The 12471-nt window shown below is 55.0% G+C and overlaps 1 protein-coding gene across 1 annotated transcript in view; it reads left to right on the top strand.

The window, feature by feature from the left end:
• The window catches only part of ALKBH4 (alkB homolog 4, lysine demethylase), a 10337-nt gene extending 2025 nt beyond the window's left edge, over nt 1-8312 (top strand). Inside the window, exons 2-3 of the mRNA XM_025379003.1 lie at nt 4666-4863; nt 6581-8312. Coding sequence (XP_025234788.1) covers nt 4666-4863; nt 6581-7168 — 786 coding nt within the window. The 3' untranslated portion in view covers nt 7169-8312. The remainder of the gene's footprint in view (nt 1-4665; nt 4864-6580) is intronic.
• Nucleotides 8313-12471: the final 4159 nt, after the last annotated feature.

Genomic DNA, 12471 nt, shown 5'->3' on the forward strand with positions numbered 1-12471 from the left:
GGAGAATGGCGTGAACCTGGGAGGCGGAGCTTGCAGTGAGCCGAGATCGCGCCATTCTCCTGCCTCAGCCTCCGAGTAGCTGGGACTACAGGCGCCCGCCACCACGCCCGGCTAGTTTTTTGTACTTTTAGTAGAGACGGGGTTTCACCATGTTAGCCAGGATGGTCTCGATCTCCTGACCTCGTGATCCACCCGCCTCGGCCTCCCAAAGTGCTGGGATTACAGGCTTGAGCCACCGCGCCCGGCCTCTATTCAGCCTTAAAAAGGAAGGACAGGCCAGGCACAGTGGCTCACGCCTATAATTCCAGCACTTTGGGAGACCGAAGCAGGTGGATCGCCTGAGCCCAGGAATTTGAGACCAGCATGGGCAACATGGTGAAACCCCACCTCTACACAGAATTAGCCATGCATGGTGATACGCACCTGTGGTCCCAGCTACCCAGGAGTCTGGGAGGTCAAGGCTGCAGTGAGCTATGATCATGCCACTGCTGCACTCTGGCAACATAGCGAGACCCTGTCTCAAAAAAAAAAGGACATTTTGACATATGTTACAGCATGGATGAACCTTGAGGACATGAGGCTAAGTTAAGGAAGCAGTCACAGAAGACAAATACTGCAGGATTCCTGTTGTGTGAGCTATGTAGGGTAGTCACAAGGACAGAAAGTAGAAGGGTTGTTGCCAGGGGCTCAGGAAGCGGAGATGGGGATCTGTTGTTTAATGGGGAAAGAGTTTCAGTTTTGCAAGATGAAAAAGTTCTGAATGGTGGTAACGGCTGTGCAACAATATGAATGAACTTAAGAGTTTTAATTTGTGGAAGGGGCCAGGTGCGGTGGCTCATGCCTAGAATCCCAGCCCTTTGGGAGGCTGAGGCAGGAGGATCGCCTGAGTCCAGGAGTTTGAGACCAGCTTGGACAACATAGCAAGACCTTGCCTCTACAAAAAATTTAAAAAGTAGCTAGGTGCGGTGGCGTGTGCTTGTAGTCCCAGTTACGTGGAAGGCTGAGGTGGGGGAATTGCCTGAGCCCAGGAGGTCAAGGCTGCAGCGAGCTGTGAGCGCCACTACACTCCAGCCTGAGTGGCAGAGTAAGACCCTGCCTCAAACAAAAAAAAAAAAAGAAAAGAAAAGAAAAGAAAAGAAATTGCAGAAAGTCTGACCTGCGCCAGTGGCCATGTGGAGGTAACACCTTCCCAACACGATGGATGTGGAACAAGGAAAATGAGGTGTCCAGGATCTCAGGGCACTGGGGCAGTTCCTCACTGACTTTCCAGCCTCCACCCCTTCATAGCTGCCCCTCCCCCTCTCCAGATCGTTCTAAAATTCACATTTGACCTCATCACTCCTTTAAAACCCTTCAAGAGCGCTCCATGGCCTTTGGGACAAGTCCAGCCTGCTCAGTCGACACACGGGGGACTCCCAATTTTAATGTTTCCCATGGGAGGGCCCCAGGAGCGGGAGGAGATAGTGCCGATCTCAGGAGGTGTCTGAGCTGGAAGTAAAGCATTAGAAGGGGCTGAGGTCCCTGGAGGGAAGAACAGAGAAAGACAGCGGCCCACAGTGAGTGGCAGCCCAGGGTGTGAAGAGCCTGGAGATGGGAGAGGAAGAGGAGACGGGCCACAGAGCCCAGGGCTGAGGTCTGGTGGCCTCCTAGGTCCTCACTGGGTGACTCTGGCCAGAACCTCCGCATGTCTACACCTCCTGCCCATGATAGTTATGGTACCTTCCTCTTGGGGCTGTCCTAGGGATGAAACTAGATAATCCATGTAAAATGTTTAGTGCCATGGATGCAAATATTTCATTGGCGAAACTCTTTTTTAAAAATTTATTATTGGCCGGGCTCGGTGGTTTAGGCCTGTAATTGCAGCACTTTGGGAGGCCGAGGCGGGAGAATCACAAGGTCAGGAGTTCAAGATCATCCTGGTCAACATGGTGAAACCCCGTCTTTACTAAAATACAAGAAAAAATTAGCTGGGCGTGGTGGCACGTGCCTGTAGTCCCAGCTACTTGGGAGGCTCAGGCAGGAGAGTCGCTTGAACCCAGGAGGCAGAGGTTGCAGTGAGCCAAGATCGTGCCACTGCACTCCAGTCTTGGTGACAGAGCGAGACTCCATCTCAAAAAAGAAAATTAAAAAATGTTTTATTATTATTTTCAAGATGGGGTTGCCCAGGCTGGTGTCCGCTAGCGCGATCTCGGCTCACTACAACCTCCATCTTCCAGCTCAAGCGATTCTCCTGCCTCAGCCTCTCGAGTAGCTGGAACTATAGGAGCGCCATCACACCCAGCTACTTTTTTTTATTTCAGTAGAGACAGGGCTTTGTCATGTTGGCCAGGCTGGTCTCGAACTCCTGTACTCAAGTAATTCATCTGCATCAGCCTCCAAAAGAACTGAGATGGGCCGGGCGCGGTGGCTCAAGCCTGTAATCCCAGCACTTTGGGAGGCCGAGACGGGCGGATCACGAGGTCAGGAGATCGAGACCATCCTGGCTAACACGGTGAAACCCCGTCTCTACTAAAAAATACAAAAAACTAGCCGGGCGAAGTGGCGGGTGCCTGTGGTCCCAGCTACTCGGGAGGCTGAGGCAGGAGAATGGCGTGAACCCGGGAGGCGGAGCTTGCAGTGAGCTGAGATCCGGCCACCGCACTCCAGCCTGGGCGACAGAGCCAGACTCAGTCTCAAAAAAAAAAAAAAAAAAGAACTGAGATGACAGGTGTGAGCTACCACACCTGGCCAGAATTTATTATTTCTTTATTGAGATGTGATCTCTCTGTGTTGCTAAGGCGAGTCTCAAACTCCTGGGCTCAAGTGATTCTCCCGCCTTGGCCTCCCAAAAGGCTGGGATTACAGGTGTGAGCCACCGCGTCTGGCCATTAACTAACTATTTTTAATGAAGACAGGTGGACAGGAAGGGGTAGCGGAAGCCAAGGGAGAGATTTAAGAAGTAGTCACTGGCAGCGTGACTTGGGGTCAGGGTCAAGGATGGCTGCACAGAAGGCAGAAAAGAGACAGTTGAGAGAGGTGGAGGCCCCAGGAGAGTTGGGGGATGGGAGGCTGCAGGTACAGGAATGGTGGTGACAGGAGAGGAGGAGGAGGAGGAGCCGTGGCTTGGGAGGAGACAAGGCCAGGAGTAGTTTCTAGACTTTTTTTTTTTTCTTTTTTGAGACAGGCTGTGTCACCCAGGCTGGAGTGCAGTGGTGCAATCTCAGCTCACTGCAATCTCTGCCTCCTGGGTTCAAGGGATTCTCCTGCCTCAGCCTCCCGAGTAGCTGGGATTACAGGCATGCATCACGACGCCCAGCTAACTTTTGTATTTTTAGTAGAGATGGGGTTTCACCATGTTGGCCAGGCTGATCTCGAACTCCTGACCCCAGGTGATCTGTCCACCTTGGCCTCCCAAAGTGCTGGGATTACAGGTGTGAGCCAACGCACCCGTCTTGGTTTCCAGACTTTCTTTAGCATGGGGGAGCCCTGAGAGTACCGCCAGGCCTCAGGGATGGTGGCAGAGCAGAGAGGGACATGGGGTGGGAGTTGAGTGACAGCCCAGGGTATAAGGATTGAGGGGTGATGCTGGGTCTGGAAAAGTGCCCTGAGGACAAGAGTGAAGAGGAGGGAGGCTGGGGCGCCGAGGAGCTCAGCTGAATGCTCAGCTCTATAGGGAAGGAGGCTGCCCTCCTGGGTGACCCTCAGGCTGGTGATAGGCACGGGCAGCCCCTGGGGTACCGGGGTGGCGTCAGCAAAGACCTAAAGAGATGAGGGTCCATAGATTCATGATAGGCAGTTTGGGTCTTCCTGGAAGCAGCCATGGAGATGGGAGTGCAGGAGGTGCTGTCCAGCCTCGGGTTGGTTCCCCAACTTTGCTGAGCCGCCTTTGTAAAATGGAGAAGGAAAAACGCGTTGTACAAACCCTTCTCTTTTACAGGGGAGGAAAGTGAGAAAGGAAACCAATCAAATTCATGTTAACTCCAGATGGCTGCAGGCCGTCCGGTCAGCCTGGGGCAGAGGCTCTGCCTGCACCTCCCCCTAGACTCCAGCTGCCTTCTACGGTGGCCTGAGAGGAGGAATGAGCCATCAGAGGGTCTCCTGAGGGCACACAAGTGCCGGGGCTGCCATGGCTCCAGGACGCGTCTTTCCTTTTTTTTTTTTTTTTTTTTTTTGAGACAGGGTCTTGCTTTGTTGTCCAGGCTGGAGTGCAGTAGCACAACCATGGCTCGCTGCAGCCTCAACCTCTTGGGCTCAAATGATCCTCCTGCTCAACCTCTTGAGTAGCTCTGCCACACCTGGCTAACTTTTATTTAAATTTTTTTTTTTTTTTTTTTTTTTTTGGGTTTCCCTTTGTCGCCCAGGCTGGAGTGCAGTGGTGCCATCTTGGCTCTCTGCAACCTCTGCCTTCCAGGTTTAAGCAATTCTCCAGCCTCAGCCTCCTGAGTAGCTGGGATTACAGGCACCTGCCACCACGCCTGGCTAATTTTTGTATTTTTAGCAGAGATGGGGTTTCACCATGTTGGCCAGGCTGGTCTTGAACTCCTCACCTCAGGTGATCCACCCACCTCGGCCTCCCAAAGTGCTGGGATTACAGGCGTGAACCACCGCGTCCGGCCTATTTTAACTTTTCGTAGGGACGGGGTCTCGCTCTGTTGCCCAGCCTGTGGACCTGTGTTTCTTTTGCAGAAAACATACCGTTTCATTTACTGCTCCGACACCGGCTGGGCCGTGGGTGCAGAGGAATCTGACTTTGAGGGCTGGGCCTTCCCCTTCCCAGGAGTGATGCTGATCGAGGACTTTGTGACCCAGGAGGAAGAAGCCGAGTTGGTGCGGCTCATGGACCGTGACCCCTGGAAGCTCTCCCAGTCTGGACGGAGGAAGCAGGTAGGCTGGCCCTGAGCCCATGGGGAGGGCTGGGCTGCGCTGAGGGGGCAGCCCTACTGCTGGGGACCCTCCCCTTCCTCGGCAGCCATACCCCACAAACCTCCAGGGTTAGTAGTGGGCGACTTCCCCAGACCCTGGGGCCGTCTGCAGCCTGTGTGCTGCAGGACGTGTGTCTGATGGGCAGAGGTGCACCCAGGTACCCCTCTCCCCGTGATATGTGCTGCTGGGCTCTCTGCCCCTCTCTGCACCCCAATGGTGGTGGCGAGGGCACCCCATTCTCCCAAGCTGCAGGCGCCCCCACCTCCCATTGTCACCATCAGTGTCCTGTCTCCTCACATGCTTCCCCTTCCCCGGGCCCGCTGTTCCCTCCAACTCACCCCTTCCCTACCTGTGTCCAAACTCTACTGGAGGCTGGAGTGACCCCGCCTCCTCACGTCCCCTCACCCCCTCACCCCCATTCCTCCCTCCCCAGCCTCCATGTATGGCCACTGGGACAGTCAACATCCCTGGGTGCCCCCTCAGCCTTCATTGTAGCTTTTTTTTTTTTTTGAGACAGAGTCTCGCTCTGCCACCCAGGCTGGAGTACAGTAGCATGACCTGAGCTCATTGCAACCTCTGCCTCCCAGGTTCAAGCCATTCTTCTGGCTCAGCCTCCCAAGTAGTTGGGACTACAGGTGCCCATCACCACGCCCGGCTAATTCTTGTATTGTTAGTGGAGACGGTGTTTCACCATGTTGACCAGGCTGGTCTCGAACTCCTGACCTCAAGTGATCCGCCCGCCTTGGCCTCCCAAAGTGCTGGGATTACAGGCGTGAGTCACCGCGCCCGGCCCCATTCTTTTGTGACATCCTGTTGGATGTTTGTACATTTCATTTCCTCATTCATCTGTCAATGGACATTGGTGTTGTCAGTTTTTGGCTGTTGTGAACATTTGTGTACAGGTTATTCGTGGTTGTTTTTTTTTTTTTTTTTTTTTTTTTTGAGACAGGGTCTTGCTCTGTCGCCCAGACCGGAGTGCAGTGGTGCGATCTTGGCTCACCGCAGCCTTGACCTCCCAGGCGCTAGTGATCCTCCTACCTCAGCCTCCTGAGTAGCTGAAACTAAGGCATATGCCACCAAGCCCAGCTAATTATTATTATTATTATTTTGAGACAGGGTGTCTCATTCTGTCTCCCAAGCTGGAGTACAGTGGCTCAGTCTCCACTCACCACAGCCTCAACCTCCTGAGCTCCAACAGTCGTCTCACCTCAGCCTCCTAAGTAGCTGGGACTAAGGCCTGCGCCACCACATCTGTCTAATTTTTGTTTTTTTCACTAGAGACGGAGTTTTGCTATGTTGCCCAGGCTGGTCTCGAACTCCTGGGCTCAAACGATCCACCAGCCTGGGCCTCCCAAAGTGTTGGGATGATAGGCGGGAGCCACCATACCCAGCCTAATTTTTAAATTTCTTGTAGAGAGGATTGGTCTCGAACTCCCGGCCTCAAGAGCTCCTTCCACCTCAGCCTTCCAAAGCGCTGGGATTACAGGCATGCACCACCACGCCCGGCCATTTGCTGTCACTTCTGTCTCCTTGAGTCTGCCTCCTCCTGCTTCACCTCCATGAAGCCAGGAGGCTTTTGCTTGCCTTGGTCACTGTGATTGAATTCTTCGGACCTAGTCTGTGGTAGACATCTTCATAAAGTCAGACATCTCATGTTCTTTTTGTCTTCATCCGTCAGGACTATGGCCCCAAAGTCAACTTTCGGAAACAGAAGCTAAAGACCGAGGGCTTCTGCGGCCTCCCCAGCTTCAGCCGGGAGGTGGTGCGGAGGATGAGCCTCTACCCGGGGCTGGAGGGCTTCCGGCCCGTTGAGCAGTGCAACCTGGACTACTGCCCCGAGCGCGGCTCTGCCATCGACCCCCACCTGGACGACGCCTGGCTGTGGGGGGAGCGGCTGGTCAGCCTCAACCTCCTGTCCCCCACCGTGCTGTCCATGTGTCGGGAGGCACCCGGGAGCCTGCTCCTCTGCTCGGCCCCGTCGGCTGCCCCGGAGGCCTTGGTGGACAGCGTGATAGCACCCAGCCGGTCGGTGCTATGCCAGGAGGTGGAGGTGGCCATCCCCTTACCCGCCCGCTCCCTGCTGGTCCTCACGGGGGCCGCAAGGCACCAGTGGAAGCACGCCATCCACCGCAGACACATTGAGGCCCGCCGCGTCTGCGTCACTTTCCGGGAGCTGTCGGCCGAGTTCGGCCCCGGAGGCGGGCAGCAAGAGCTGGGCCAGGAACTGCTGCGAATTGCCTTCTCCTTCCAGGGAAGACCCGTGTGAGCCGCCTCCCTGGCTCCAGACTTGACTGATCCTGGGATTGAAACGGGAAGCACAGGACAGGGCCTCCGGCAACTCACGGGGTTTCAAGAGAAGATGGGTGACATGCTGTGAGCGGTGTGAGCCGCACCCGGGAGCGGGTTTTGATGGGAACGCACCTCGGGGCAGCCCCCTTCCACCTGGACCGTGGCCATGCTTGTTTTGGTTATTGAATTTGTCACAGTCTTGGGGACGTGGGATCATTTGAGCTTAAAAAATATTGGGGGCCGGGCACGGTGGCTCACGCCTGTAATCCTAACACTTTGGGAGGCTGAGGTGGGTGGATCGCTTGAGGTCAGGAGTTCGAGACCAGCCTGGCCAATATGGTGAAAACCGGTCTCTACAAAAAATACAAAAATTAGCCGGGTGTGGTGACTCGCACCTGTAGTCCCAGCTACTCGGGAGGCTAAGGTGGGAGAATCGCTTGAACCCGGGAGGTGGAGGTTACAGTGAGCCAAGATTGTGCCACTGCACTCCAGCCTGGGCGACAGAGCAAGAGTGTTTCAAAAAAAAAGAAGGGAACATTTTAAATGATTTTCACCTTTATTATGCATCTATTTTCATGGGGTTTCCTGATATCTCACCGTCCAGCCCCTTCATTTGGGGAATGTGTTGGATTAGAGAACAGAGTTGGTTGAAGATTTGAAGTTTAAAGAGCTGGTAATAGCTTCAGAGTCAGGCTCAGCCTGACTCATGCTTGACACCCCCATGCCCCGGGGGATTGAGGATGTGAGGAGGGCAGGGAAATCTGAGAGCCTCCTCCCAGCCCCATAATGCTGTTAACATGTGGGAAAAATTAAAGCTCCCGGCCAGGTGCAGTGGCTCACACCTGTAATCCAAGTACTTTGGGGGGCTGAGGTGGGAGGATCGCCTGAGGCCAGCCTGGGCAACATAGTGAGACCCCATCTCTATAAAAAGTACAAACATTAGCTGGGTGTCTGGGCGTGGTGACGCACACCTGTAAGAGAGGCTGAGGCAGAAGGATGACTTTACCACGAGGTCGAGGCTGCAGTGAGCTCATGATCATACCACTGCACTTACTCGGCAACAGAGCAAGACCCTGTCCCTCAAATAAATAAAAGGGAAAAAAAAGCTCGTCACCTCCCACGACACCAGGCGGCTATTCCCTTGTGATGGGGCTGTGTGGGGGGCGGGGGGCTTACCTGGATGGGGGAGCTGCTCTGCTGTCCCTGTGGCCGGGCGAGAGGCAGGCTGTGGAGGCTGAGGGGTGGCCTGGACCCATGTGGCCAGCCCTCTCTCCCACCACTACGGGACAAAATGTTCAGTTCCCCACCACTTACTGGAAACTAAATCCAGGGGAATAGGAAAGGTTCGGGGCCAGCACCGCTCTTTACAGTCACCCCCAGAACCCTCTGGGAGCTGTCAGGTGGCGGAGCCATGCACTGTCTATAAAGCAGCGTCCCAGCCACTGAGCCCCCAGGAGGGCTGAAGAGCCCCGCACAGACCCAGGGGAGAGGCTGCTGGGTTTCTAGTGGCTGTGAGAGCCCAGGGCCAGGTGGGTGGATGTGGCTCCCAGGCCACCTTGACTTTGGCTCCCTGGTCGGCTCACTTGGAGCAAGAGCATGGAGCCCTGCTTCCTTCCGGCTTCCTCCCAGTGTCACAGCCGCAACGGGCCTCTCACTGCGTATCCAGATGTGAGTGGGGTCAGAGTTCCAGCTGATCATCCCTGCACTGGAGCAGATAAGCCAGCCCGGGGACCAGTGCAGGGTCTCTGCCCCTGGCAGGCTGGGCTGGCCGCTGCACGATGCTCCAGCAATGGGGAGGGACATCTGGAGAACGATGCACATAGAGACTTAAAGGGGAGAGGCCTGGTGAGGCTTGGGGATGCTGTAGAGCAGGAAACCTCCCTCCCCGGGCCCCCTCCGTGCTCGCCCTTCCAGCAGAGCACACTTTAGGAAACTCCATTACCTGGTAAGTTGGTGACATCCGAGTTGGGTCTGTCCTTGAAGCTGCAACACACAGATCCACAGCAACACCTTACCCAATGAGGATGGGGCTGGAGAAGGCCATGCTGGGAGGCTTCTGCCACAGCCTGGCCCCCGTACACTACCCCGTAGCCTTGTATATTTCCTTTTTCTTTCTTTTTTTTTGTGGGGGGGGTGGGGGTGCAGAGGCAGGGTCTTGCTCTGTTGCCCAGGCTGGAGTGCAGTGGCGCAATCATGGCTCACTGCAGCCTTGACCTCCTGGGCTCAAGTGATCCTCCCCCTCTGCCTCTCCAGTAGCTGGAACTACAGGCGTGTGCCACCATCCCCAGCTAGTTGTCTTGTTTTGTTTTGATTTTCAGTGGAGATAGAGTCTTGCTATGTTGCCCAGGCTGGTCTCAAACTCCTGGGATCAAAAGCGATCCGCCTGCCTCAGCCTCCCAAAGCGCTGGGAATAATGGGCGTGAGCCCCTCCGCCCAGCCTGCCCCATGTGTTTCTGCAGGGCTGGGCCCCAGGAGCCACCGCCTGCAGGGTAAAGTCTGCTTACCTGTGTTTGGGGTGGCAGTTTCCGCATCCGTCAGCACGCTTACCTCAGCAGACCTCGACCTCCCTGGGCGCAGATGATTCTCCCACCTCAGCCTCCCCAGTAGCTGGGACTACAAGCACACACCACCAAGCCCGGGTAATTCTTGTATTTTTGTAGAGTCAGGGTCTCGAGATGTTGCCCAGGCTGGTCTCGAACTCCTTGGCTCAAGCGATCCGCCCACCTCAGCCTCCCAAAGTGTTGGGATTACAGGTGTGAGCTATAGGTTGCCAGGTTCTACATGGGTTTCGGCTCCTGTCTGGGCCTTGCCCTCCTGGGCCCCACCAGGGCTCTGCAGCATCTGAGGCAAAAAGTCTTGGGCTGGGTGAGGTGGCTCATGCCTATAATCCCAGGACTTTGGGAGGCTGAGGCAGGAGGATCACTTGAGGTCAGGAGTTCAAGACCAGCCTGACCAACATGGCAAAACCCCGTCTCTACTAAAAATACAAAAATTAGCCAGGCGTGATGGTGGGTTTTTATAATCCTAGGTACTCAGGAGGCTGAGGCAGGAGAATCACTTGAGCCCGGGAGGCGGAGGTTACAGTGAGCCAAGATCGCACCATTGCACTCCACCCTGGACAACAGAGTGAGACTCTATCTGGGAAAAAAAAAGAAAAAGAAAAAAGTCTGTGTCGATGATCTGCTGGGTGTGGAGTGGGTTCCTCCATGCCAGTGATTTGTGTCCTGCCCTTGACAGGGGTGGGGCATGTTTTCCCTTTAAGGAAATGGCAGCCTCCACTGGAAGTGCAGTCTGTCTCGAGGCTGGTGGGCTTGCTGGCCCAGGGCTTGGTACTGAGGCCACTGCTCAGCCCAAGGGGCAGCCTGGCCTCTTAGGGTTGGCAGAACCAAGGCACTGCCCCAAACGCTTTCCATGGAGTGGTGCCAGTTGCTTGGCACACCTGATTCCTAGCAGCCTCTAGGGTGAAGTGCCAGAGTTAAAAATAATAACAAGGCCTGGTGCAGTGGCTCATGCCTGTAATCCAGCACTTTGGGAGGCGGAGGCCAGCAGATCACTTGAGGCCAGGAGTTTGAAACCAGCCTGGCCAATGTGGTGAAACCCAGTCTCTACTAAAAATACCAAAAAAAAAAAAAGAAAAAAAATAAAGAGGCTGGGTGCGGCGGTTCACACCTATAACCCCAGCACTTTGGGAGGCTGAGGCAGGCAGTTACCTGAGGTCAGGAGTTCGAGACCTGGTCAGCCTGGCCGACATGGAGAAACCCCATCTCTACTAAAAATACAAAAATAAGCCAGGCGTGTTGGTGCATGCCTGTAGTCCCAGCTACTCAAGAGGCTGAGGCAGGAGAATCGTTTGAACCTGGGAGGCAGAGGTTGCAGTGAGCTGAGATCGTGCCACTGCCCTCCAGCCTGGGCAACAAGAGTGAAACTCCATCTCAAAAAACAACAATTAACTGGGCATGGTGGTGGTGCATGCCTATAGTCCCAGCTTTTCAGGAGGCTGAGGCAGGAGAATTGCTTGAACCCAGGAAGTGGAGGTTGCAGCAAGCTGAGATCATGCCACTGTACTCCAACCTGGGCGATAGAGAGAGACTGTCTCGAAAAAACAAAACAAAACAAAACAAAACAAATTCTTTCCTAGAAGGGGGCCTCTACCTCAGTGGGCGACAAAATACAGAACGGGCCAGGCATAGTGGCTCACACCTGTAATCCCAGCACTTTGGGAGGCCAAGGCAGGAGGATCGCTTGAGGCCAGAAGTTCAAGACCACACTGAGCAACATAGCAAGATCCCATCTCTACAAAAAACATTAGCTGGGCATGGTGGTGTGTGCACCTGTAGTCCCAGCTACTTGGGAGGCTGAGGTGGGAGGATTGCTTGTGCCCAGAAGCTGGAGCCTGCAGAGAGCTATGATTGTACCACTGCACTTTGGCTCTGGCCTGGGCAATAGAGCCAGACCGTCTCTAAAATAAACCTATATTTTTAAAAACATAGACTGAGCGCAGTGGCTCACACCTCTAATCCCAGCACTTTGGGAGGCTGAGGTGGGCAGATCACAAGGTCAGGAGTTCGAGACCAGCCTGGCCAACATGGTGAAAATCCGTCTCTACTAAAAATACAAAAATCAGCCAAGCATGGTGGTGTGTGCCTGTAATCCCAGCTACTTGGGAGGCTGAGGCACAAGATCGTTTGAACCCAGAGGGAGGAGGCTGCAGTGAGCCAAGATCATGCCACCGCATTCCAGCTTGGGTGACAGAGCCACTCTGAATTAAAAAAAAAAAAAAAAGCTGTCTGGTGCTTCCTCAGCAGTGCCACCAGCCCACAGGAGGGACCCACCTGTTCCTGCTGCCCCACAGTGACCTGGGGCTGGAGAATGTCCCAAGGCGACCAGTGCTCCAGTGGCTCCTCTCCTGAAGGGACTGGGGGGACCTCCAAGCCGACCCTGTCCAGGTGGGCTCTGTTGTCACTCAGCCACCCTCTGGGGCTGCCCCTTCCTTTGTTTCTGGAAAGAGAGGGACCTGTCTGGGAGGGGAAGCGGCAGGCAGAGGCACCCTGTGCTCTCGGGGTCCCAGCTGACTGGAGCCCCATGGCGGCGTGTCTGGACCTGAGCACCCTGCCTCCATTCTACAGATGTCCACGCCCCCTTCCCGGGGCAGCCTGGGAGGACACTGGCCAGTGACCAGTGACAGGAGGCCAGAGGGCGCTACAGGAGAAGGTTTTTATGCCATGATGGGGGTCCCCCAGTCAGCAGATGCCAGGGGAGGGCCAGGGGCTGCAGTTTATC

This window comes from Theropithecus gelada, chromosome 3, assembly GCF_003255815.1.
Source record: "Theropithecus gelada isolate Dixy chromosome 3, Tgel_1.0, whole genome shotgun sequence".
Classification (NCBI taxonomy): domain Eukaryota; kingdom Metazoa; phylum Chordata; class Mammalia; order Primates; family Cercopithecidae; genus Theropithecus; species Theropithecus gelada.